Below are 27,730 nucleotides of genomic sequence, written 5' to 3'. Positions count from 1 at the left end.
CTATTTTCATACATAATTCTTTATAAAGATATCCGAGCAGCAAAAAAGGAATGTTTAACACGGCATTTTCCCAACTCTTTAGTTTAAGCCTCTTATCAAGCCTTGTCAACCCATGTTTTCAGTCCAGCCACTATCCCAAGACCAGGGGGTGTTGTTGTTTTTTTACAGAATTATTCACCTAGGCCAGGCATGGCCAAACTTGGCCCTCCAGCTGTTTTGGGACTACAACTCCCATCATCACTAGCTAACAGGACCAGTGGTCAGGGATGATGGGAATTGTAGTCCCAAAATAGCTGGAGGGCCAAATTTGGCCATGCCTGAGCTAGGCCATGTAGAGAGCCCCTCTGCAGTCAGGATTCAAGCCCATTATCTAATCTGGATCTGGGGGCAAATGAAAGTGTTCTAACAAAATAGATATTCAGTTGATCTAAATCTGAATGCTTTAATAAGACTCGGCCATCCTTCAGAGACTGTTTAATTATGACAGCCAGGCGCGCGCGCACACACAGACTGGAGATTAAAAAAGCTGCACCGTTTGGGTAGCTTGCTCCTAAGCCAGTGACAATTTTACTGTGTAAACTTTTATTTAACATTTTTCCTAACATTTATTTAACATTTATTCATGTAATTAGGCAATCTATTTCCTGCCTTTTGACAGAGGGCTGGTGTAAAGCATCTAAAAAAGGGGGGTATCAGATAAATATTAACATTTATTTATTTTTAAATTTCACACTACACTTTTCATCCCACTGAAATACAATTAGCTTTTAAGTTAATAAATGGGGTGTTTTGTTGCTATATAAATCGAGGCCTTAGAAATACTAGTATAGTTACACCACAAAATTTATAATTCAATCCATTTTGATGGATAAAACATTTGCTGCAACACTGAAGGGTCTAATATTTAGATAATAAAAGATGCTGTGGGTGAAGGGAAGGTGGGTGAGAAAGAAAAGCAGCTGATATTCTAGTCAGAGTCTGAACTCTCTTGCTCATTGGTCTGATACTGACAGACTACTTCTTCCAAAGGCGTCATTGAGCCATCTGGTCGCACTCCCATTGGTGTTATAACCTTGTCCCTGCAAACAAGAAAAGTTTTTTTTTATTACAAAAAAAGAGCAGAGAGAACTAGCCTATTCACCTCACGGGCAACGTGCCTCCACAACATACTTTTAAGTGTAATGCTCAGCTACTCAAGTGTGATTTTTCTGTTTTCATAGTTCAAGATTAATTCAGTAACTCTGTGGGTCAGATTAACTGTAGGTCTACAACAAAACTATAGGTTTTCCAAACTTCCACCATAGGTGGATGAAATCACTTTTATCTCTACCACAGTGCCAACATTTGCCATCTCTTCTCCTCATTTCCCCCCTAGGTAGCTATTGAAAAAGCAGACCTTATTAAAAAGAGAATTCAAAATGTCTTCTGATGCATATTTTTCTGGTCCATGGTCACCAAAACTCTTAAAAATTTTTTTGCTGTGAAATCTCATTGAACCCTCTCTTGTTTTTGTTGAATTATGTAAGTAAAATAAAACTAAATAAAACCAAACCATCAGATCCAAGCACTGTATATCATAACAATGCTAAAACCCAGGAAAAATAGCCAGAAACCTAATAGAATGGATTTAGTAAGGAAACTCTGGGAACAAATGACATTAGTAAAATTAACTGAAATGGCGAAAGAAAAGAAAATGTTTGGAAATTTTAAGGAGTTTGAATTTAGTAACACAACGTACAAAAAAGGATTAAAAATCTCAAGGGGTAGATCATTTGTTTATTTAAAAGAAGGAAAGGAATGAAAAGAAGTACCCTCTCTTGCTCTGAAGTATAATTAGGTAATAACACAATGTTTTATATTTATTAACAATTTGTCATAATTTTACTATGTATATTTAGAAGTATATAAAAGCATTAGCAAATAGACCAGTTATGTATATACTGAACTGCATGTTTTCATTAGATAAGGAATAATTATCTAAATGAAAAAGCCAACACTAATTGGAAAAAAAATCCAGATATTAAGTCATTCTCATTTTTGAGGGAGCTCAAATCCTTACAATGAAAGAGTGAACAGAGCTTCACACAAAATTGATTGGTGGGCAGGGGGAAACAGGAGCACAACACTAATAAAGACCTAATTCAGGCAAGCCACATTCATGGAGCCAATTAAGACCAATATGAAAAAAAGAGAAGTCAACCACTAATGGGCTAAGGACAAAGAACAGGTTCTCTGTTTAAGTAAAAATAGGAAAATAAAGAAACTGCCTTTGTTAATTCTTAAATCCTGCTAACATGGCTGTCGATGTCCCACCTGTCATGTGGGGAGCAGCTACCCCTTCTGCTTCAAAACCACAACTGCATACATATTCATTTCACTGAGTGAAAGTAGTCAGTCAGGAAGAGAGATCTGGGCTACACAGTCAGCCTCTAGTGGTGCTTAAGGACTTGTGGATTCATTTAGATTCAGTCAGCTTTCTCTCTCTCTCTGCCGCCCCTCCTTTTTCTTTTTTAAACTGTTGCTTTTGTTTGCAGCTGTTTAATTACAGGATTGACAGCCATTTTAATCTCTTCAAAGCTCTGAAGGCCTCTCACAGCTAATCCAATTATATCTACTCCACAAGCTACAGCCTCATGTAAAGATGATTAATTATTGATTAAGCCAATCAAACAGTATTAGCAAAGATTTATTTAAGCCTTTCATTGCCTCACATCTGATTATAATCTTGTTTATTATATGTAGATTATGGAAAAAGCTGTAAGGCCAAGGAGGGCAACATTTTGATCCTAAAAAAAACCCCACCCCCATCAAATTTTCAGAGATGATTTTTTTTAAAAGTATGTATCGCTCTTCACAGATATCTCTCAGGTGTTTCAAAACTGGTTTATTTAGGAGAGGCCCATCACAGTGTCAAAATTGGTTATACAAAGAATGAAATCACCAAGATATGAGAGAGATATGAAATAGGGTACTTTGAGCCAAACAACTTCCACCAAGTAAGGCTGCAACCCCTATACTTACCTGGCTGTAAGTTCCATTGAGCTTAACGGAGCTCATTTCCAATTAAACATATATAACTGAGTGCACAGTAAGTGAGTGATGTCAGGGAAACAGGAAGAGTAGCAACTTATTATAAAATATAGCCACAAACCCAATAGCACAGCAACACATGTTCTGAGTAATGCAGGTGCAGGAAGATTACAGGCAAATTAAGAGAATAGTGCACTTCATTCCTTTGCAATACTTCCGTAATACAGAAATACTTGCCACATTCCAAAAACCTGACCACCACGGGGTTGAAATTTTAGCTCTGTCCTCTAAAATATGAAGTACGGCCCATAGTCCATCCCTCTAAGAAAACTATTTCAATTTCACACAGAGAATATTTTAATTTTCAAAATGAAGCGAAGGGGAAACCACCACAACCAAACATTTTGCAAGGCAGAATTATGACTTCTGAAGCACTTTTCATAATTTTTTTCCAAAGAGAGACAAATGTATTAATATATTTTATAAACATGTTTGACTGACCCTTGACTGAGAACTACCAAGTAAGTTTGGGGGATTTTTTTTTTACAAATAAAAAAGGATTATATTCGACTATTCTTAGAAAACATGATATAATGAAAACCTTAAAATGATGCATTCTCCTTCTCTGTTAGCAGATATCCCATTAATCCCTTCAGATTCAACTACACAATCTTTGCTTCTGCCTCCTGCTTGCCATTTAGCTTGATAACGACTCAAGGGTCTTTCTTTCTTGCCCGCCCTGTGCACAACAGGTCAGTGTTAACACATGGAACTAATGGCGGTTCTCTGTAATGAAACAACCGCATTGCAAACACCGGCCTGTTCCTTTGATAAAATAGTGTATTGGGGACCTATTCACCTCCCTATAATTGAGTGCTACATAATAGTGCCGATCCTTTTATGTACAATATTTTGTTCCACAATTAGAAAAGGCGAGGAAAAACCTATGGAAGCTCTGCTTTCTTCAGTCACTGCCTTGATTAATTCTGTATTTTTAATGAGTAAGGCTGCTACTTAGGCCAGTTCTGTTGCGTACTTGTTTTGTTGACTTCGTCTCAATGTACAACAAAACCCAAACTATGGTAATTGGGACTGTTTCATCAGCAAAAGCATTCCTGCTATTAATACAACACTGGCTTGGAAAAAGCACTCTGTCATTTTAATTCAGACTATTAATTCATGACTGTGCCACCAATTTATAACTGCAGGAAAAAGTATTTAATAAGCATTTTAATTAATACTAAAAACATCCAGGCATGCATGATGTGCAAACACAAAGAATTGCAGACTAGTTGTTTAATTTAGCTATATTTTACATTTTATAAAACTGGGGCCATTTTGGGAATGCCAGTGTTTGACAGATTAGGAAAAACAGATTTAGTTAGTGATAGTCATAATCAGAAACATGATTTAAACATGCCTGATTCTTAAACATTAGATATCTAGCACTCTTCTGGAATACTGTGCAAAGCTTTCTACTGCTACTATTTGAGTATTTACACTTTCCATCATTTAAAAGGAATCCTACTAAAACTCTCCAAGTCAAACAACCTTGATGTTCTTCATAACATCTAAATTATGAAGAAAATGTGTCTACGCCCAAAAGAATATAAAACATTTATCCAATTATTTGGAAAACTTCATGCTCATATATGACTATTGAGGAATATTTGGGTTTGTGCATTTGCAGCAGCACAGATGGATGTCTTCATCTGCCCCAGCTGCAAAAAAACCATGTCTTTCCCATATCAGTCTCTACAGCCACACTAGGTGCTGCAACCTTCCAACAGCTGAATCTCACCCCCAAAGGCACACTCCTCCGTTGTGTCTCGAAACATAAGGATGCCAACTAGCCTCCAAATCTCCAGGTAACCTCATTAAACAGCTTCATACAGATGTCAAACAGCACTGGAGATGGAATGGAACCATGAGGAAACCCATGGATTAACTTCCACAGGGTCAAACAGAAGCCTCTCAATGCTATCCTCTAGAACTGGCCTGGCTTGAAGAACCACTGCAAAACTGTGTCTTCCGCTTCCAACTCACCGAGTGTGTCCAATAAGATACTATGGCTCATGGTGTTAAAAACCACTGACAGATCCAGGAAAATTAATAAAAGACTCCATCTATCTCAGAAATAAGCTGTCAGGGCTACCCAGGCCATTTTAGTCTCAAGCCCAATCTATAGAGCCAAATAATTTCTCCCTCAGAAATGAAAAGCAAGTTAGTTACATTACCTAGAAAGCTTATCAAACATATTGACAAGTTTCATTGCTTCATATTCTTTTTGTTCTTCAGTCATTTCATCCATTGGGTTGGGCATTGGTTCTTCTAAATGACCTGTAATAAGATTAATGCTTTGTGGTTGGGGGGCAGGGAGGGAGGGGGAAAGAGAATATAAGAAAAAATAAGATTTTTTTCCCATGAGGCAGCTTTAAAAAAACCAAATATAACCAATACTCCTTCATAAAGCTTATATTCTTTATTGACTTGATAGCTGACATCTAAGACACATGAACATACCTAAATGCTTAATGGCACGAAAACCTGTGAGTAGTTCCAACTTTCACATCTACATTGGCTTATCTAGTTTGGCTTATCTACCAAAGAACCCTTAGTAATAAGCTCACTAGGCAGGCAATTCTATGAGTGCCTTGGGCACCCATTGCAATCAAGGTCACTTGAAGCTAATCAAAGTTTTAGTCCACAATTCAGCCTTTTGTGATAAAACAGAGGTCCAAAAAATTAAAGATCAAATCTTCGACGTTAGAGACTAGACCAGGGGTGGCCAACATGGTACTCCTGCAGAGGCTGTAGACTACAACTCTCATCAGCAAAGGTCATACAAGTTGTAGTCCAAACATCTGGAGGATACAAAGCTTGCCACCACTGGTCTAAGCTTAATACACTGGAGGGGAGGGGGGTTAAGGTGAGAGATCCAAGCAGTACCATACTTTGGCTTTGCAGATTTGTATTCTTCAGTGTCTGTATCTTCGTCATCCGAGTACCAGGTTTCCCCTCTTCCTCCTGCTAACAGGCCCCTTGCTGCCAGTAGCCCAGCTGCATTGCCATAGCCAGTGTATTTCAGTAAGCTGTCAACTGAAAAGTGACAGAGAGACAAGAGCTAACTTGGGGACATCTTTAAGCTATGGATTTAAGTTTGTTAAATTTAAGTCACATTCAAACATAAACAAAGTCTTCAGATTGTCTGAATGATCCCTGTCTGATGTGGCATGGAACAGTTCTCTTTTTAAGATGCCAGTGAAGTTGGCATGTCTTCTGCTTTTCCTACAGAAATTAAGAGTTGAGAAAAAGCAACAACAACAAAAAAGTTATTCAACTAAGAAAAGCAGCATGCAGGGCTTAAGGAAAAGATTGTCACCTAAAATAACCTAATTTAAACCTTGATTTTAGAATTTTACACTTCTTGTGGTAACTAAATACTTGTATTTCCAATTTCTTAGGTAAAATGCAAGATGTTTATGTATAACTATATAGTACAACTGTCCATACTGGTGAAGTGACAACACTGTTAATTGGGGGGGGGGGGAGTCAAATAGTTGCCTCTAATTCAGACATGCAAAATAAACCCACTGGGTTTATTGTCCCACCTGCCCATATTCCAAGTAGGCAGTTTAAAAAACTTTCATTTGTGATTGTTCAGAAGCAAATTTTATTTGTCAAGAGATAACCAGGCAAGCAATTGTTCAGAAGTCTGTAATAACCACCCACATTCATTATAAGAACCAGCCTGTACCTCTCTCCTTACAAAGAACAAAAAGGAATTCTGCAGCGATTTGCTTCACTCCTAGGTCAACGTGAGTCATGAGTCGCACTAGTTTGTTTCTCAGTGTTGTGCCAACTTCGGGGCGATTAGATACATCTCTCAAGGGAGGCAACACCTAAAGACAAAAACAAGTAATAAGAGCAATTAATTTCCAAAGGAAAGTGTTCACCACACTTTCTTATTCAAAAGTATTTGTATCAATTCTGCTTTAACACTCTGCCTAGCTCTACAATGAGGTCTTAGCCCCATTCCTTTGTTGCTGCTGAGCAGCTACTAGTAAGAGAATACAGGGAAGAGACCCAGCTGCTCAGACCCACTCCCTTGCCTCAGAGGTCACCAGTGGCAGACATTGCCAGGTAGGAGACCAAGGGAAAAGGATAAGAGCAAGAAATGCTGCCATAATAATCTTGGTTCCATATGGGCACCATGCTGCTTTTGTTCCTGTACTCCAGGGATGGGAAACCTCCCCCCCCCCCCAGGAAGCTGCTGGTGTTCAACTCCTGTCAGTCTCAGTCAGCCTGGCCAATGGGCAGGGATGATGGTTGCTAGATTCCAACTCCATCTCAAGGGCCAACGGTTCCCCCATTTGAGTGCTAGTTTTTTTTGCAAGCAATAATTTTGCAAGCAACTCATAAGGGCTTTCCAGGGCTATAAAGCAAGATAAAGGTATTATATACCTTGTGAAAATATAAACAAGATCCCTTAATATTTAAAATAGCCTTCCTGCCAAGTGTTTGTATTCCTTTGTTACCCTCATCTCTGTGGTATCTCACCTGAGCTTTAATAAACTTTCTTATGTTCCGGTGAGATCGGCAGCATCTTGTTAGCAAACTGAGAACTGGAGTGAGACCTTCCCGATAGCTGCTCCCCTAGAATAAGAAATCACAAGACACATCATTTTTCTTCCAAGAACACTGGGATTTTCTACCATACTCCATATTCCTGCTCTAGTGTTTCTCAAAACAGGTCACCAAGTTTCCACAGCAGGTCCCTTGTGTCTTTTCCATACCATTTAAAGAGCATTTCCATACCTGAAAATTCACAAATGAATGCCTCCAGAGCTGTGATTGGCTAATGTTCCCAGGCGTGTTTATGACATGTTTTCAGACATGCAGATGCTTTTCAAATATTCCTGATCATGATGTATACATTGTACATTGGGCTGTCTCTGAAGAAGGTTCAGAAATCAAAGCTACTGCAGAATGTAGCAGCCAAAACATGGACTGGGACTAGGCAGTCTAAACTACATTAGCTGCCAATCTGAAGTGCTGGCTTTGACCTGCATGGTTGAAGACACCAATACCTTAAGGGTTCCTTTCTCCTGTATAAGCCTACCTAGACCCTGAGATCATCCTCTGAAGACATCCTGTGTGTCTCCACCAAGAGATGCTTGTACGGTTGCAACAAGGTAACAGGCCTCTTCTGTGGTAGCCCCCCAATTATGGAACACCATGCACAAAGAAGCTCATTTGTTCCCAACACTGCCTTCCATGCATTAGACAGCACTAGCAGTCTGCCTTTCAATAGTTGTTTGCACACACACGAGGACCTCCGCTGATTGTGGGAAGCAACAAATAGCTTTTACTTTAATAAAATTAATCAGTCTATGTTTCATTTGTGGGTTTGATATTAAAAGCAGTGCCTCAGTGAGAAATAGCTGTATGTTTGTGTGCGCACGTGCTGTTTTGTTTGCTCTGCACAGAGGATCCCCCAAATATATATGGCATAAATATTTGTTTTTATGCCCCCCTAGTATCTAATCAAAATATTGATATCAATCACACTCATCTTTCTACACACTTGTATGTGATTTGGTTTGTAGGCAAACACTGAATATGTAATACAATTTTTTAAAATAAAAAACCTAGGTAGACCCAACTACCTGACGTTGCATTTCCCCGAGGCCATCTTCCAACCTTGAAAATATTAGATGGTTAAGAATAAGTAAAAACTTGGGGATTTCTGATTCAGGCCCATTTTTTTTTATTAAGAGATAGCTTGCGTCAGCTTTTAAGGCCCAACAAGACATTATACTGCAAACAATATAACAGGTTCGTAACAATGTGTGCTTTTATTCAAGTGACAAAAGGCCATGAATGTGACTGGTGAAGTGACCAGGAAGTGAGGGGAATGCTTAATGCTTTTTTCCAAATCAAACTCACTTTCCAGAGGTGGCTTTTCCATGCACAGCTGCTTTAAAAGATGGCATTTGTCACATCTAATTAATGTATAAAAACAATGATTTTAGCTCTTATATAAAACAATCTAACCTTGTCAATTCTCTTCTCCATAAACTTCAATAGCACCTGAATTGCATCCATATTCATGCCATTGTATTTGATATCTGTGTCCTCGGGATCCTCTTGTGTCGATGGACTGATAAGGACATCCAGACAAGAAACTGGAACGTTGCTTAAAAGGTTGATTGCGTTGCTGAAACAGATTTTTAAAACATTCTCAATCATGACACTATTTTCTTCACACTGTGCCAGCAAATATCACATCTGAATGCCAAGCATTTGTGTTGAAGAACCTGTATGTAATACTAGCATAACAGCAGATTATAATGCTGTACTGGTATAACACATAGTACATCCCATTCTAAGATTTCATCTTAGATTCCAAAGAATTTTCAGGGATTTGGTAGACTTTGGGGAGATTATCAAATAAAGGAAAAGGTAAATTCCAAAGTTTAAATAAGAACAAGATTGCAGGTATACTTCGATGGAATGGAAGCACAAAGTGCAGAAGGAGGTACAGAATTCATCTTCATAAGATTCTTAGCATTTTTAAGCAGCAGCAAGTTCTTAGCCTTTTTAAAATTTGCTTATTAGATTTATATGCCACACTTCCTCTCAAAGGAGCCCCAGAGTGGCAAACGCCCAAACAATAAAACGTCTACAAATAATTCCAATACAGATGCAGACTGGGAAAGATCTCTACTTTAAAGGCTTGTTTGAAGAGACCAAAAGCTACTTCCTGGTGTGAGAGCTTCCCATGAATGGGCACACACAAAAAACATCTGTTGTGTTTCTTTCACACACACTGAAGTCTTTGGCCATGTAATGAACACATGTGATGTCACATGTAGTCTGGGGTTTGGCCCATTTGAAGCATATGTTCTGTGAGTATGTTTTGCCTTCTCATTGTGCCACATATATAGCCTGGATTGCGTTGTGGTCTGTGCAGGGGCCCAACAGCATGCACAGATAGTACTACTTGGTGGTCAGGGACTCAAATGAAATAGAGGCTTTCCTGAGATGAAGTGATTAAAAAAAAATTAAATCCAGATCTTGCCAAGCCCTAGGGCAGCAAGGACTGTTGTGAAGCCACAAAAGGATCACACTCCCCTAGGTGGGCCCTGCCTAGGTGCCAGATTTTTTTTACTTCAAGAACTAGCAATCCTACATGCAACTGGCAGTAGAGAGAGAAGTCTTATGGGAAAGTAGTGAGAAGTCTGGGGAAAAGAACACAAGCGAGCAGTTTGCATTAGAATTTGTGCACCAGTGATGTCATACATATAACCCTACCACCCATTCAGGCTTCTGGTTGGCCACTGTGAGAACAGGATGTTGGATTAGATAGGCCTTTGAGTTGCTTCAGCAGAAGTCACCCTACGTTATTATGACAGCAATAGCTTGGAGGCAAAGGAAGTAGCTGCTTTGGTAAACAGCAGCATGGAGGTTGTTAGCAGGCTTCAGTTCCCTAGATAAGAGATGCTTCTTGAAATGCACTGGGAATAGCAATTTATACCAATTTGTTCTGGGTTTGTTTTTTGCAAAAAAGAAGAAAAACCTTTACAATGCTTACACAGCACTGGCAGTTGTGTTAGGATTTATATTGCATTTTGATAAGTGGTTTTGTCTTGTTGGTGTATAATTTGCATTCCTTTTCCTCTTGTATATAAATTTTATGACCCAGCACTTTAGGGTTTCTACGTATTAAGCCAATTAAAAGTTCCGAAAAGCAATGACAAACCTAGATAGCATCTTAAAAAGCAGAGACATCACCTTGCTGACAAAGGTCTGTATTGTTAAAGCTAAGGTTTTCCCAGTAGTAATGTATGGAAGTGAGAGCTGGACCATAAAAAAGGGTGAGCGCTGAAGAATTGATGCTTTTGAATTATGGTGCTTTTGGAGACTCTTGAGTCCCATGGACTGCAAGAAGCTCAAACCTATCCATTCTTAAGGAAATCAGCTCCAAGTGCTCACTGGAAGGACAGATCCTGAAGCTGAGGCTCCAATACTTTGGCTACCTCATGAGAAGAGAGGACTCCCTGGAAAAGACCCTGATGTTGGGAAAGATGGAGGGCACAAGGAGAAGGGGACGACAGAGGATGAGATGGTTGGACAGTATTCTCGAAGCTACCAACATGAGCCTGACCAAACTGCAGGAGGCAGTGGAAGACAGGAGTGCCTGGCGTGCTCTGGTCCATGGGGTCACGAAGAGTCGGACATGACTAAACGACTAAACAACAACAAATTCTAATACACACCACTAGATATCATGTAGTGGAACTGCAATTTAGGCTAGCTCATTTGTATTCCTCATTTTGTGGTTTATTTCCATTCCAGGAAGTTGTTAGCTTGAAAAGCACTGCAAAAGGCTTTCTTAAGCAATTTTGATAAGCTTTGTTTTTCAAAACCTACATTCTCCACACACACCCCACCCAAACTACCTGTGTAGCTAGCTAATCTTAAAATCATACTTCCAAAGATTAGTACAGTATGTTACAATTTTGATGGCTGAAAGATAAAACACTGTAGGCTAGACATCTCTTCTTGGCATTGAATTTAGAAGTTCACAAACTGCTTTGGGGATATAATATATATACATTTGCATCATGTACCTAGAAAGCATTTAAGCCACAACATTAGCACAGGCAAAGAGCAAACATACATTCACTTTTATTCTGACTCATACAGACCATACAGGCAAGTTCTACTCATTTCTAGTGTATCTAAGTCAGCAAATAGCTTCAGTCAATAATTCTTCTCTCTTATCTCACTTTGTGCAAACATTTTACTTAGTAGTTATCAGAAGTTCTTTTTTGCACAACATCCTTCACCATCCCTATGACCACAGTACTGTATAGCTCAGTCTCCTTTTTTACTTTCTGGAAGCAGCACAAAGAGAAAGTGAGATGCAGAACACAAGATGGAAGGCTGGGTTTTGCTGCAGCTACCTCACATTTTGCAAGGTAACTTCTTTCAGTAAAACTGAATTGGCAAGAAACAGCAAAATCGAATGGGGTGGGGACAGGGACTGGCAGCTTGGATAGTCTCCACAGAAGGCCCCTTTTTACTGGTTTCTTAATAAGAACGGTGTTCCCAAACACCTACGAAATTAATTTTCTGGATCACTGTGCTCGAGCTATTCTTTTCAATCACCAAAGCTTGGCTTTCTGATCTTTGTCACTCCGCCTGACAGTTTTATTTGTGGCCAAGAAGTGTATGAAATTCTCCAGCTACCGGGAAGTCAGTGACTGTGCACAGATCTCCACAATGGTGTTTGCATTCTTCCTCCAGGGGGTAGAAATGCTGCGTATATTATCCCCTCTCTCAGCTTCTTAGAGATCATTAATCACTGGGACATGACATCCACCTACTCACGCTCTCAGCCCCCTCCTGATATGCAAATGTGAAAGCAAACAACTGTTTAGCACCACTGAAAGCCTTGATTAAAATCTTGTTAGCTGGCAAACATGGCATTTACTTTAATGCGTACAATAATTTAAAGAGCGCCTTCAAATATTTTAAGTGACAAGATGGATAGCACCACTATAACATATATAAGCTTTTCATATGCATCCTGTTAGAAACAGGGAGGAATAAGTATTCTATAATTTAAAGGCAACCAATTTATAGAAGTGTTTTTAAAAGTCGTTTGTCCCTCATTTCCCCCCCTTAAAATGATTTCTAAATGTAAATGTAATTTAAACATATATATCCAAGTTTCCAAAAATACATATTCGGGTTTGCATTCAAGGTCTCTTAAAACTAAATCCATGTCCATCTAACAAGCACAAAGAATTAGAACTCGCTTTTCAATGTAGAGGAATGAATACAGCAAAAAGTATATGCCTAAGAAGCTCTCCAGGGTCTCAGGTAGACTTCTCCATCCCCTGCTACTTTTAAAGGTCAAGCATTCAACTTATGATAAAATGGAATGAATTGTCCTCCTTTTTGCAAATGTTGAATTTTCAGGCTAGGCCAATAAAATAGAATGGCTATTTGTTTTCTATGTCATGCACACACACTGTTCTGAAATAAATATCAGTTTTCTACTTCAAGCGGTTCTTTAGTTTCTTACATGGGTATAAATTTTTAATTTCACAATTGCACTCATAAGTAGTTGAGGACTGCATAATCAAGGGTTTGGATTGGGTTACTGGACAGTGAAAATGTTCTGGGTTGTATCTGAGTAAATCATTGTGTATATGTGGAACACAGTCTGTGAGTGCAATAGAACTTCCCTGCTCTCCTCACATGTGATCCCCAATCCTCTGGAGCTATTTGGGGTGGATGAATAGGGGGAAACATTTGTAAACAAAAAATCAAATTGTTATAACCACTAATAAATTTCTATGATAAAACCAACCGTTCTCTTTGGTGACTTTGATACACCTTCTGTTAAGAGACCTAAATCTTCCATGCAAAGAGAGTGAAGCAGTTCTGTGCTCTCTCACCCCTCTGCCCACATTAACATTTTTGTTCAAGCACAGGACTATACCACAAATAAGCCTCCATCCACCTTATATAATTCATTGGGTTGACAAGGCTGATCACTTGCATGCTAACCACAATGAGTCAAATATCTGTGTGTTCATTATAAAGTTTGCAATTCTCCATGATTGCAAAGATACCCACCGCAAAATATTTTTAGGTTTTTAGATTGCTTTTCTGCCTTATAGGCCTTCAAAGGAATACATAGAAAGCAAAATAAAAATACTAAAGTACAAACAATTTTTGTGCTCAAAGCACTTTACTAAAATAAACTATCAGTAATAGAGTCATAGTAACTTTTTATGGTTATGTATTCCAATACCCGTTGCTCGGTCCCTGCTACTGCCAACCTAGCAGTTCTAAAGCACGTCAAAGTGCAAGAAGATAAATAGGTACTGCTCGGGCAGGAAGGTAAACGGCGTTTCCATGCGCTGCTCTGGTTCGCCAGAAGCAGCTTAGTCATGCTGGCCATATGACCCGTAAGCTGTACGCTGTCTCCCTCGGCCAGTAAAGCGAGATGAGCACTGCAACCCCAGAGTCGTCTGTGACCGGACCCAATGGTCTGGGGTCCCTTTACATTTACTCCAATACTAACAATTAACAGATCATTCAAAAATACATCAGAAACAAGCATAAAACTTCAGTTGATAAAACTTTTGCTCTTGAACAAAAGTGTGGAATAAGTACTACTTACACTTCCTAAATAAAAAAGGCAGGTGTGTCATCACATCAGAACTAGGCTTAATGTTATTTCTGCCATGAAATTTTCAAAGAGCAAAGAGAATCCCCTCACCAAATCTCATGGAAACACCTGGCAAGGGCATGTAGTGGTCTAGTTCTTCTATAGTCATGAGCCTTCCTGACAGCTTGAGCTTAGCAAGCACGAAGCACAGTGATTTTGATCAAAAAGAAAGAGCACTGGCAAAAAGAAAGAACACTGCCTCCTCCAGGATATATTAACAGGTCTACATGTTTTAGGATGATATAGAACAGGGACATAACAGAACAAGCAGAGAAACACCTGGCCTTTTTAGCCAAGGTAGGTCCAAATGCAGAAATGTCAAGTCATGTGAGAGCCAAATATAAATCTTAAAACGGCTACACACTACTACTACAGCACCAACCACTCGAAGGTACCAAACAGGAGAGAAACCTAAAGGGTTTGTTATCCCACGGCCTGTTCAGATGTTACTCCCCATCCTCACCTTCAAGCAAGGTGAACCTTGAGGTTGTGTTCATTCTCTGTTCCCCATTCACTGTCAGCCGGTGTGTGTGCGTGTGTGTGTGTGAGATGTCCAGGTCAAGAAGAGACCAAGTGTTCAAGTGATGGTATGGGCATCACCCTCTATATGCACAGGAACAAGGAGCAGAGATGCAGTGCATGAGTTTAAGGACTGTCCCTGAACTCACCATGTAGGGGAAGAGCAAAGTAATGCCTGAACAGGTCTTAAGGTAGATATGAGCAGGTAAGGGAACAGCACAAAACAACAATATATTAGCCCTATTCAGGTGTACATAAATGGGGCTTAAATGAATACGTGAGAAGGAAAGAGTGCACAAGTTTGTTAGCTCTGGTCCATCATTCCTATCTCCATGTGTTGAATGGCAACTTTTTGCAGAAGGGAAGCCCCCCTACTGCTGAAGTTGCCCTTGAGCATGCAGAGGGAGAACAGTTAAGCACATTCATGCATGCTCTATGCTCCTCATGTGTTCATTTAAGCGACATTAAGAATGCCTGAATAGGGCTATTGAGAACGAGGAACGGAATTGTTAACTACAGAGTGCAGGGTAGAAAGGCTAGGTTATGATGAGCCAGGGAAGACTGCAGAACTGGGCCTGGAGTCAGAAATAATGGAGCAGGGTTGATCACAGAACGCTACTAACATGGTAGTGTGGCTGCAACTGTTAAATGCCTAACATAAGGGATCAGGCAGAGCTAGGCGTTAGCAAGATAAAGAAACTCACCTCTGGCAGGCTTTGCTTCAGGTTATGCTCTTAATGCCAAGGCCAACCCACAAATGTTTTGAGATATTGGCAGGGAAGAAGGGAAACAAGTGAGCAATTAATTAGGTTCTAGGTATCTCAATGGTACCTGGTACAGAAGGCCACTGTTTATTTATATCAGCTGCTGGAAACCATGGGGTTGGGGTGGGAAGCGGGGTGGGGGAGTGCTCTTCTGCTGGAATCCTGCTTGTGGGTTTCCTACAGTCATCTAGTTGGTCACTTAGAGAACAGGATGTTGGACTAGGTGGGCCACTGGACCGGCCCAGCAGGCTCTTATGTTCTTATTTACAGCAGATTCTGACTTTTACTTGAAGTACCATACATACATATACAGGCTCAGAGCTTGAGGACCAAAGTATTAAGGGGCATGCTTGTGTGCCCATACACAAATTACTTGACTGTGCTGGCTATGGGTGTTGACCCCAGAACCAGGATTCTTACCAGACTGTGCCTTAAGCAGCAGCCTGACACCCCCCCCCCCCCCCGCAAACCTATCTATCCTTAAGGCCAATCCACTCAGGTGAGCCCTTCCAACATTTTGTCAAGGCTGCAGAATCATAGAATTGGAAAGGACACAGAGGGTCATCTAGTCTAACGCCCTGCAATGCAGGAATCTTAACTAAAGCACCCATGACAGATGGCTATCCAGCCTCTGCTTAAAAACCTCTAATGAAGGAGAGTCCACCATTGGAAGCCATGTGCTGGTCCGGTGTACAAAGGAAATCTGCAATGGCAGGTACAGGGCCACACAACACAGTCTTATATTTCCAGAGTTTTTGAATCAAAATTTAATCTTCCATTTAATATGTACAACAGAGGAAAAATCTTTCAAATATCCTCCAACACAACACTGTATCTTAAGATGCACACTTTTACTTAGATTCACCACTATCAGTGCTTCAGGAAGGATGGAAATTAATCCTGGCTTAGACAATAAGTATCCAGTGCCAAGAAAAAAAACAAATCATCAACCTTTCTGGGCTTTCAGCATACATCCTTGCTCCAGCAGAGGTAATCCACTTCACTTCTCTGCACACATGTACACACTTGTTAGGTAAGTCGCTTGATTTGCAACATCTCCAAGTGCTAAGCAAACTACTGCCATTGAACAGTATTGCATTTGAGGCAACTGGCAAAAGTCTTATTCCAACAATTCCGCACCAACCCTAATGTTTCACTTATTCAAAGAAAAAGAAAAATATTTTACAAGTATTTGATTTCACTTTTAAAAAAACAACCCAAAGGTTAACAGAGTGCTGCAGGCAAAGATGTATTAGATCAAGCAGACAAGCACTTACCCCAAGGATGGGGAACATGCGGCCTTCCAGGTTTTGCTAGATGCCTGTGCCACAATGACCAATGGCCAGTAGGGCCACCGGTTCCCTAACCCTGACCTAGCCAAACAAGAAGCATTTATCCCTAAAATAAATGGACCTGCAATTTCACTAACCTGTGCAACTCTTCAGTTTTGTCTTCAGTAGGACCCAGAGTTAATAAGCAGTGGCGCAGAATGGCAGTCATGTAACGAAATTCATGAGAATCGTTCTGTGGACATACAAATTATGAAGAGAAACATATTTAATTATCAAGGCTGCAAATGGGGACTTCTAAGAGTCCTAATTAGAACAGGAATTAAATTAAAATAAAAGGGCTGGCACGGTACAAAACCCTTATGGGTGTGTGAACTTTGCTTCTTATGTTCACGTGTTTTCTCAGTCTTTGAAATAAGTAATAGAAGTAAGGCTTTTATTATTATTCATGCAAAATCATGCCATTCTTGCCAGGTATTATTTCTCCACAACTGAATTGGCTCTTCTTTACAGTTCTTCAAATCTGGTGTTAAAACCAACAATTTCCCCACCACAGCAACACTGCCTTCTTACATACATAGTAGGATCATCCACCGTTCAGTCTTGCCCTTCCCCATAGCTTCCATGCTCTTCTCCTTACTAAGGGCCAAAACAAGATGGGGCAGAACATGCAAGAAGCAATACTGTGCCCACAGGAAGAAATACAGTAGTACGTTACTTTCATTCGTTTTACCCTACAAAGAGCAAAGTTCATTAGGTCATAGTATTGCCATAACAACTCCACTGTACTTAATCACTTAAGGTTTCACTAGAATTACCGGTACTGTGCGTAGTGGAAATGTGAAGAATAGGCACAGAACTACTAGCTTCATTATTCTTTTCTCCCATCAGTACAGTACAACAAAACTCTCCTTTGAAACTCTTGCCCAAATTCTAATTTTGAAAATTACTACAAAAAAGGGGAGGGGGGAGAGAAAATCAAGGCCAATTTGAATTTTCTCCCTTATAGATTTCATCTTTCCATCCTGAATTATATCTACACCACCTTGCAATTCTTTACCATTTGTAGTTAGTGTATCATTTACTTCTAGATTATTAGAAATGTAAGACAAGGTTTCTTTCATAATGAGCCATGCTGAATACCTTATGGAAATGTCCACTTACAATTACAACTTGACAGTAAAAGGTGTGTTTTCTTTCACACTCTCAAACAGGAGTAGTACTTCTCTTTGGCACTGTCTGCAGGCCAACACACTGGAGATTAAGATACTCGTGTTTCTTCTGGTGTGTCCACACCTCCCAATAAGAAGTACTTTTCTGCTTGGTGGTGGTGGGGCCTTTCTAGTCAGCCAAACTGCATCCAAACAATAGATCAAGTAATATGGACAGAATAGTCTGTGCCATATAATGAGGGCACCATTATGCAACACTTAGCTAAATCATAGGTCCTATTGTCCTGGACACTTGAGCTTGGACTCCAGAAACTGGAAAATTCAATTTCAGATAAACAAATTAGTCTGCTTTTGAAATTTATGCTGCATCCTGCATTGCGTATGGGATGCTATTCCCAATCAACTGTTGCAATGACAAGGATGTAAAATTGTAGTCTCAGCTGCAATCCTCTGGCAGAGAAATAACCCTGGGCAAGATATGTCAAACTCAAATCTTACCTCACTGTGTACATTCCAGCTGTCAAGAGTTACATTAAAGAGAGCTTTCAGTGCTTCAACAGCACAATCTGTCTCTTGCAGTGACAAAGGTGACATTTCTTGGTCTTCAGCTGTGATGTATTTATCTGTCCATCTTATGCTAAATGCACTTTCCAAGGCCTGAGTCAACAGTGGCAATCCCTGGAGATCATAACGCAACTGTGACCTGATATCTGTGTGCAGAAGGGAGAGGAGGAAGAGAAGACGCAAATCAAAGCACTTAATGTCTTCGACAAATTGTTGATCCTTGCATTTTTTCAGGAGATTGCAAAGCATAGCTGCCAGGTTCAGTTCCAGACTGAGTTTCTGTGCGGCCGGACTATTAAAAACAATGTTGCAAAGGCATTTTAAAGCTTCCACTATGACAGGGAAATCTGTCACATCTTCCAAAGAATCCTCCATAGTGTCCAGCTTTGCCAGCTTCATCAAGATCTGCATATTTTTCTTTGTTGTTACAGGAACCAATACTTTTTTGTCTCTTGAGAGTATGCGGAGAGCCTCCAGGCAAATGACTTTACAGGATGTTTTTATATCTTTGTCCAGTAAAAGCAATATTCCTTCACATAGTTGCTGAACATACAGGAAAAAAGGAATGAGATTTTACCATTCTGCCCTGCAATGTAACACACCCATAACCCATCCCCACCTCTGATTTATCATACAGTATCAATGCTATTAAAAATATTTTAGCTTCAGCTTATCGTGTGCTGTGTGACTCATAGTTTGTGAAATTATTTCAAAGGAAGGCTGCACAATTCAGAACTAGATTATGTTTGATTTGGTCAACAAATGGATTCAAATAAGAGTGGTACAACTTGGCTTTTCACTAGCATATTAATTGCTGGCTCTGATCTAAACCATCAAAATACAGGAACATCTTCAGTTGTGCCACAGAAAGAATAGGATGCTTCTGGATAGGAGGATGTAATCACAGGAACTCAGTTTTTTTAAAGTAAAAAGCAAGTTGCACCCATGCATATAGCTGTAGGCACTTTGGATTACAGTAACTACTCTACTACTACTACTGATGCAACCTTTAACTTAGGTTAAAAAAACAAACAAAATATTTTATTTATTTAACAAAATTTATATACCACCAGATTATAAAGTGGTTATCAAATCAAGTAGTTTATTTTAAAATTACCATTTTTAGACTGCCTCTTAGGGTACAGCTCTCACAAACTATACGGCACAAACCAACAGCATTTATGTACAAATCATGGCCAAGTTCAAGGGCTGATGACCATACAAAGCTGTATAGTGGCTTGTGTCATTTTCAAGTAACAGTGCCAGGTTGCTAACAAATGTAAGCATAGTGTGTACTCTGTACAACAAATACAATTTCTGAGACATGAGAAAATTCTCTCTTCAACCTATGCAGCTGAACTTTATATTATTTGCTTGGTGCACTAACTCAGACACTGATTTGTGTTAGGTTCGTAAATGCTTAACAAGACATTAGAAATAAAGCAACAAGTATCACTCTAAAACCAGCGAGTACTGTGTCGGCCAGAGAGCATTCTGCTATCAACTCCAAATCCATTACCGTAAACAGATCAGATAAAGGCATGCAGGAATGCAGAACCCCCATGGGGTTGTCCAAATGCAGTTTCCCACATATACCAAAGTAAAATACTTCATCTAGCCATTCTGGAATTGCAAAGATCTTACTGAACCTTGCAGCCATTTTGTTTTTATCGATGTAGAGACCAAACAATACAAAAAAGACTGTTTTGTGGAAGCTTCCACTGACAATTCTACACGGTGGGGTTTTTTGTTTTTGTTTTTGCTTTAGAAACACTTAGGAAGCACAAAGAGCAGGGAAGCAAAACAAAAAACACCCTACCAAATTGCCCAGCCAGAAAAGAGTGTCACATACCACACTACACAGGGCCACTGGCAGCCCCTAGTATTTTAGTCTCCTTGGGGATTATTTACTAAAGTACACGATGTTCCTAGCCTCCCAAACAAATAATAATTGGCATCATGTCATGCTTCCTTCTCCTGGCCTGGCCTTAAGATTTTGTAGTTCATTATGTCTTTTGACCCAGGGTCTTCTCAATTTTAAATTCTCAGTTGATTTTAATTAAGCCCTCCCTAGGGGGCCCATGAGATAGGCATGTTCTTAATTTATTGAATTCAATTGAGTTCTGCAGCCTTTCATTGGTCAGAATGACTATAATCAAGTCAATGAGAACTCTGGGAATAAAGTAGTCCATAAATAAGCTGCAATCTCTCTCTAGTTACTCTATAATTCTCACACCACTCTTGTATGGGCTAATAGCATTCCTACTGTTGCCTATGCAGGATAAAGAGGCTTGTTAAAATCTGACCTAAAAGTAGCCCCTGAGAATAGCAAGCACTATTTAAGTTGAACCCAAGTTGGCCTGGGAGGGTGGGGAATGGAGGCAAAACATCCTATTGTGCCAAACACAGACCAGCAAGTTGTTGTGCCATGCAAACTGTAGCTAGCAATTGTCCTTAACAAGCCACACCTACACAAATATCACCTAATATATCTGACAGAGTGAAAGTTTATACCACGAAACACGTAAGCCTCTATGGTGCAGGAGGATTCTAGATATTTCTGGAATTGCCCAGCTACACACAATATGGATAGCAGCTGCTGCCAAAGCAGGTGTGCAGAGGGTACCCAACATGGTGACCTCCAATTCCCATCAACCACAGACAACGTGGTGAATGACCAGGGATGGTGGGAAATTGTGATCTAAAATAACAGCCAACACCCAGCTAAGACTGGCCTAAGGTATGTTGAAGAGAGAGAGAGAAATTCATTAATCTACTATGACAAGCAAGAAAGGTGGATTTAAGCTGCATGCTAGTGATTTAGAAGCTAATATTAGTGTCCACTGTCAAATATTTTTGCATGCTGTGCTCCTGGGGTGGATAAATTGGAGGGGGGGGGAGTATTGAGAGCATGAGAATGGAACAAGACACGGTAAGAGGGCAAGTCACATCGTGTGGAGCCCTGCACAGATAATTTGTTTCTGCTATGTATGGTTAAAGGAAAAAGGTACCCCTGATCATTAGGTCCAGTCGCAGATGACTCGGGTTGCGGCGCTCATCTCGCTCTATAGGCCGAGGGAGCCAGCGTTTGTCCGCAGACAGCTTCTGGGTCATGTAGCCAGCATGACTAAGCCGCTTCTGGCGAACTAGAGCAGCGCACGGAAACGCCATTTACCTTCCCGCTGGAGCGGTACCTATTTATCTATTTGCAATTTGACGTGCTTTCAAGCTGCTAGGTGGGTAGGAGCTGGGACCAAACAACGGGAGCTCACCCCGTTGCGGGGATTTGAACCTCCGGCCTTCTGATCAGCAAGGCCTAGGCTCAGTGGTTTAGACCACAGCACCACCCACGGTACCGTGCTACCTATGGTTAGCAAAACACAATTTGGGGTTGGGAAAAAATATTTGCACTTTTTTTCTTATCTGCATTGTTTAGGGGTTCTTTTGTCAACATAGTATGATAATGGTGAAGACAACAAGGACAAAAGTTTGAGTCATGGAGAAAATGAATTATGCTGAATAACTTAGTGACTAGAGCAGCCAGCAATTAAGGATTTAAAAGAACAGAATTTGAGCCACCCCTATTAAGTTGCAGATTAAGTTCATTTAGTGAGTCAGTGAATTATACGCCTTGCATCCATATTGTTCCAGACTGCCAGCATTCTCAAGGAGCCACAAGTCATCTCTTTACACTCAGTTCCTGTTTTTAGTGTTTATTTTCCCAATTACTTTCATTTCCCCACCTTAAGGCAAAAGCAATCAGGCCTAGACAATCAGAGTTCACCTATCTTTTAAGAATCTAATATGTACTTATTACAGTTAGAAGACAGCTTGTAATATGTGGGGGTTTTTTAAAGCATGTTCTCCAGTGAAACCCCTGATTGCATTGCAACTGATGACTCATCTACTGGGGCGAGGAGTGGGGAGAGAGAAGGAAGAACAGCAGACTCCGAGGAACAACAAAAAGGTCTCTAATGCATTAGGCAGTAATTATACATACACTAGCAGTGCCAAAAGGCTCCTCCTATCAACCAACAGTACTAGTGCTTATGTGAAATTTGCAGATGAATATTATTCACTAATTCACCTGCATCTTCCACTGACTTTAGGTATACTATGGTGTGTCTCCATGTGACCCATAATCTAGATGTGCTGAAGTAAAGATGAAAAACCAGTTGCCCTCCAGATGCACCCATCATCCCTGACAAGTGGCCATGTTGGGCGTTCTAGACCAGCCAACATCTGGGGAAACCCAACCAAATGGGCGGGGTATAAAATAATGATGATGATGATGATAATCTGGAGGACCACAGATTTTCACATCCCTGCCCTAAAGAGAGACTATGGTGAACAGGCAACCCAAGGCACAATTTAAAAAATCCTTGGCGGTCACAGAGTGGATACGGACATCTCTATTTATGAACTAGCAAATTACCATTGTAACAAATTAGAAAGCTACTTGTCTGTAACATTATGTTAAACTTCACCACAAATAAGGTGAAAAGGCGGAGTCACTATCATGACCCATGAAGCCTTTTCCCAAACAAAGTGTACTGTCACAAACATAACTCATCATCTCTTAAATCCAAATAGTTGTGTGAATACATCTTCTAAAGTAAAATAAAATGATCAATTCACATTAACTACAGATGTATGCATTGGGACAACTGATATGAAATGTTAATTCTTTAAAGATGTGGCAACTATGTCTCTTCCTATTTTAAGAGGGAAAATATTTTACCTTCTTGCCCATTTCCCCACAGCTTTCAACTGTTATATTGTTGATCGGAAGGAACAAATTTACTACTGCTGCAATCAGAGTACATAAAACGTGATAATATAGTTATCTGTATAATTTCACATGCAAAAATAAGTCCTTCTATACATATTAATGCTTATTTTCTGGATTCATTGCAATTTGGAAGGTGTGACTTTTAAAAAGCCCAAAATTACTAATGCCCAACAATGAATATTGTTATGAATTTCAGCAACTTTGTGTTTACAAATTATGATACCAAAAACCTATATATACACAAACAAAAAGGGGGGGAGGCTGTTTCCACACTGACATCTTCTAATCTAAGGGAACATAACGCCTGCCAATGGAACAATGCCACTGTAGCACTAGCTGCTTCCGCTTCTGTATCACACTTTTGGCTCAGGTTAAGCTTGTGGTCTACTAAGATCCTTAGATCCTTTTCACATGTATTACTGGCAATACAGGTGTTCCCCACCTTATATTTGTGCAGCTGGTTTTTCCTGCCTACATTTGCACCTATTTGAAATTCATTTTTTTTAGTTTTGAACTAAGTTCTCTAATCTGTTAACAGACGCAAAGCAGGGAAAGAAAAAGCAGACTACCTGTAGTTCATAAGAATGCTATAACTCAGTGTACCATGAAGAAACACCCCTGCATGCCTGTTTCTGTGTTTCTTACCTTTCTTTTCTCTTCATCTGATGCTTCAAATTTGAAGGTGGACCTATTCTGGAAAAAAAAATCCATTCTTCAAAATATTTTAATAGTCCTCATACAAGCTTTCTTATTTTGCCAGAAAATGTTTTATCATCCCCTCAGAGGCTAACCTTAGGGTGTCAACAGTGAAACCCTAAGCACATTTACTCAGAAATTAGTTCCACTGAGCTCAGTGGGACTTACTTCCTAGTACAGTGGTACCTCGGGCTTAGAATTTAATTCATTCTGGAGGTCCATTCTTAACCTGAAACTGTTCTTAATCTGAGATACCACTTTAGCTAATGGGGCCTCCTGCCGCCACTGCCGCGCCGCGCAATTTCTGTTCTCATCCTGAAGCAAAGTTCTTAACCCAAGGTACTATTTCTGGGTTAGCGGAGTCTGTAACCTGAAGTGTCTGTAACCTGAGGTACCACTGTATATGTGTTTAGGTTTGCACTCTAATAGTATTATTATCAGATACTCAATTTATTAGCTTGCCAAGTGATGCTTGCCAAGACTACAGCACTTGCTAAGATGGCCTTTAATCACATTAAACCGATCCAGCTATTATCTTTAAAGCCCTAAATGGCTTAGGACAGGGGGCACCAGTTAATTCCTCTTCTCCCAGGCTTTTGGCTAATTAAACAATCTATGTATGACTTTTTAAAGTGTGTGGGAGGAATTATTTTTTATGTTTTTATATTGTAAACCTCCACCTCCTCTGTGATCCTTGGATGAAGGGTGCTACTGAAATTTATTAAAGAAAGAAAAGAAAAAGAACAAGTCCCTGGGAAATTTATGGGAGACTGTTTGCGTGTCCTGCTCAGTTCCTGTTTGCACTGGCTCAGCTTCTCTTACGTTGAAACCATTATGCCACACCCCTTCGGCAGCCATTTTTTTGTGACATATACCCCCCTCCCAAAATTCCAAATGTGCCCCCTGGTCTAAAAAGACTGGAGGCCTCTGACTTAGAAGGATATTTTAAGAATCACTTCCTCCTATCCTGCTTGCTCCCCAAGATCAGAGGGAGAGGCCCTTTAGTGCCCTGCTCAGGATGAATGCACAGCTGGACTACAACAAGAGAGAGGGCCTTCTTGGCAGCTGCACCAAAATCATGGAACACCTCGCCCTGAGTGAGAAGCACAGTTGGTCCCAATCCACCTCACATGTTTTTGACAGTTAGGGCAGGACATAAATATTTTAATCCACAAATAAAAAGAGCAACAAGCTCAGTGAGAAATGGTTGATAATTGGCAATAAGCCACAGTAGTTAAATCAAAACTAAAACTAGATATGCCTACTAAAATATTCCACAGTAAAAGTGTTGGTTCATCAATAGCTTTTAAACGTTAGTGCATAAGGAACCTGACAATTTGACCTCCATATAAACATGTAAAACTACTAAACATGTATCTAAATCTCCTGGTATGGGCTGCAGCCTGAAATCTGAACCCAGATATAATACACTTTGAATATAATACACACCTATCAAGAAATAAATATTTCAATCAGTCTGCTTTAGATCAGACATTTTAATTACCTTTGCAATACTGTACACTAGAAAGCAATGTAGATCAGTGGAACAGTGTGCTATAGCTGGCACTCCAGTAACTAAGCAACCAGCTTGGTAGGCCAACTGAAGCTTCAAAGGTAACCTTCCTTAGAGCATTCAACTCAAAGCAGCATGGATGCTTAATGGATCAATCCACAGCACAAGGGGAGGGGGGGGGGCAGCTGCCTAATCTAGCTAACAGGAAATACTACATAATAATAATCTAACAGGAAATACTACAAATTGGGGGGAGGGAGCTTTTAGTAGCCACAACACTGTAGGATGATAGACATTATTTTAATATACCTTGGTTTTTTTTAAAGCATTCCTTGTTTCCAAACCTCCTCATGCTATAATACATACCCTACAACACACTCTTTGAACTTGTTACAGATCTTTGCATTATTATACAGCTATTTAAGAAAGGGAAGAGACCATTATACTAAAAAAAAAAGGAAAAAGAAATAATAACAACAGCATCTATTAGGAAGGTGTGCATTCTGTTGGGGCCAAGTTCAGATCTGAAGATGATTGGAAAACATAAAAAGAACCTATTTAAATAAATATAAGAGAAAATGCAGGCTGCTGATGGTGGTGACAGGGGATGGGGGGCAAATATAATTAGGATTACCTACAATACTAAACGCAGTAGATTAGACAAATAATGCTTTCCACAGGGAAAGAAATGCTAAGTCTGCACAGAACTGCAGATAATAATAATAATAATAATAATAATAATAATAATAATAATTTTTTGTTGTTGTTCAGTCGTTCAGTCGTATCCGACTCTTCGTGACCCCATGGACCAGAGCACGCCAGGCACGCCTATCCTTCACTGCCTCTCGCAGTTTGGCCAAACTCATGTTAGTAGCTTCGAGAACACTGTCCAACCATCTCATCCTCTGTCGTCCCCTTCTCCTATATAATAATACAGTATATTATTTATACCCCGCCCATCTGGCTGGGTTTCCCCAGCCACTCTGGGCGGCTTCCAGCAAAATATTAAAATACTGGGGTAAATGCTACAAGATTTAATCTGGGTTGATCAGACTGGATAGATTTGGCAAATATCTGCTCAGAACCACGAAGAGGGCACCGAGGACCCGATTCTGGTAGGAAGCATGTGCCAAATGCAGCCTAAATGCGCTTCACAGCGCCCCATGGCCAGAAGAGCTGTTACGGGGAAGGCTCCGAATAGCTTCGGAAACCCAAGAACTGGGCCTCCCGCCGGTGCTCTGCCAGTAGCAGTCCACGGGGAAGGAGCAGCAGCGGGAGGCGGCTTCGGGCGCAGCGCGAGGACGAGGGTCCCGCCCCTCCCTCCGCATTCCAACGGACCGCCCGGCGCGACGCCGCTTCGAGGGTCCCCCGGAGGGCCTCCCGGCGAGAGAAGGGTGGGCGTTCTCCTGAGGGGCCATGAGCAAGGAAAGGCGCTCCGAGGCGGGGCGAGCCCAGCCGGCTGCCTCGTCGTTACCTGCTCATTGAAGCGGCTCAGGTCCCGCTCGGCCCCGCCGCCGCGCCCACCGACCGCCGCCAGCGCCGCTTCCAACGCCATCCCTGAAGCAGGGCGCAGCCAGGCAGCCCCTCCCGACTCTTCTGCTCCGCTGCCGCTGCCGCCGCCGCCTCCTCCTCCTCCTCCTCTGCCGGCGCGCGGCAGCTTCAACGGCAACAGCCTCCGTGGCCGCCTCCCCTGACCCTTCTACCTTTCACCTCAGATTACGCCACGCGCGGTGGGAGGAAAAGCAGCAGCAGAAAGCCCCGCCCCACGGAGCAGTGTTGGCCCCCCGATTGGCTGGCAGGAGGCCGAGTGGGCGGACGGCCCACTCGCTATTGGCTGGATTCTGTTTACCTCTGGGAGCGCTACGCCGAGGCGGCTCTTCAGAGAAGACTACATTTCCCGAGGATCTTTGCAAACCCTCCTAGGAGGGCCCTCCGGCGGAGCGCTGTGCATGGTGGGGCTTCTTGCCTAGCTACCGATTAGGGCGCGGTCATCTTTGACAAAAGAATTTCTTACAGTGAGCTGGTGAAGGAGGGGGTTAGCTAACCTGTATATATTTACCTAAAGGTACAATGTGCTGTTAGTCCAGTAATGTAAAAGAAGTATTAAGGAACGATCTAATTTGCATTTCTTGAATGA

At 40.8% G+C, this 27,730-nt stretch overlaps 1 protein-coding gene across 2 annotated transcripts; it reads right to left on the bottom strand.

Annotated features, from left to right (window-relative positions):
• Window positions 1-697: 697 nt before the first annotated feature.
• RIC8B (RIC8 guanine nucleotide exchange factor B) lies at window positions 698-27,203 on the bottom strand. Of its 2 annotated transcripts, none has more exons than XM_033163503.1 (10): window positions 27,068-27,203; window positions 24,030-24,077; window positions 18,527-19,135; window positions 16,997-17,091; window positions 9,088-9,250; window positions 7,591-7,686; window positions 6,788-6,932; window positions 5,985-6,129; window positions 5,268-5,387; window positions 698-1,079 (listed from the first exon to the last, which is right to left on the bottom strand). In XM_033163503.1, the coding sequence occupies exons 1-10, from the start codon at window positions 27,146-27,148 to the stop codon at window positions 968-970; spliced, it is 1,614 nt and encodes a 537-aa protein (XP_033019394.1). In that variant the 5' UTR covers window positions 27,149-27,203; the 3' UTR covers window positions 698-967. The 2 variants fall into 2 exon arrangements, with proteins under 2 accessions (XP_033019394.1, XP_033019395.1); XM_033163504.1 differs by having other exon boundaries at window positions 24,030-24,072; window positions 27,068-27,177.
• Window positions 27,204-27,730: the final 527 nt, after the last annotated feature.

This window comes from Lacerta agilis, chromosome 10 (assembly GCF_009819535.1).
Source record: "Lacerta agilis isolate rLacAgi1 chromosome 10, rLacAgi1.pri, whole genome shotgun sequence".
Taxonomy (NCBI): domain Eukaryota; kingdom Metazoa; phylum Chordata; class Lepidosauria; order Squamata; family Lacertidae; genus Lacerta; species Lacerta agilis.
Note: the sequence above shows the minus strand (reverse complement) of the source record. Positions and strands in the feature narration are given on the sequence as shown.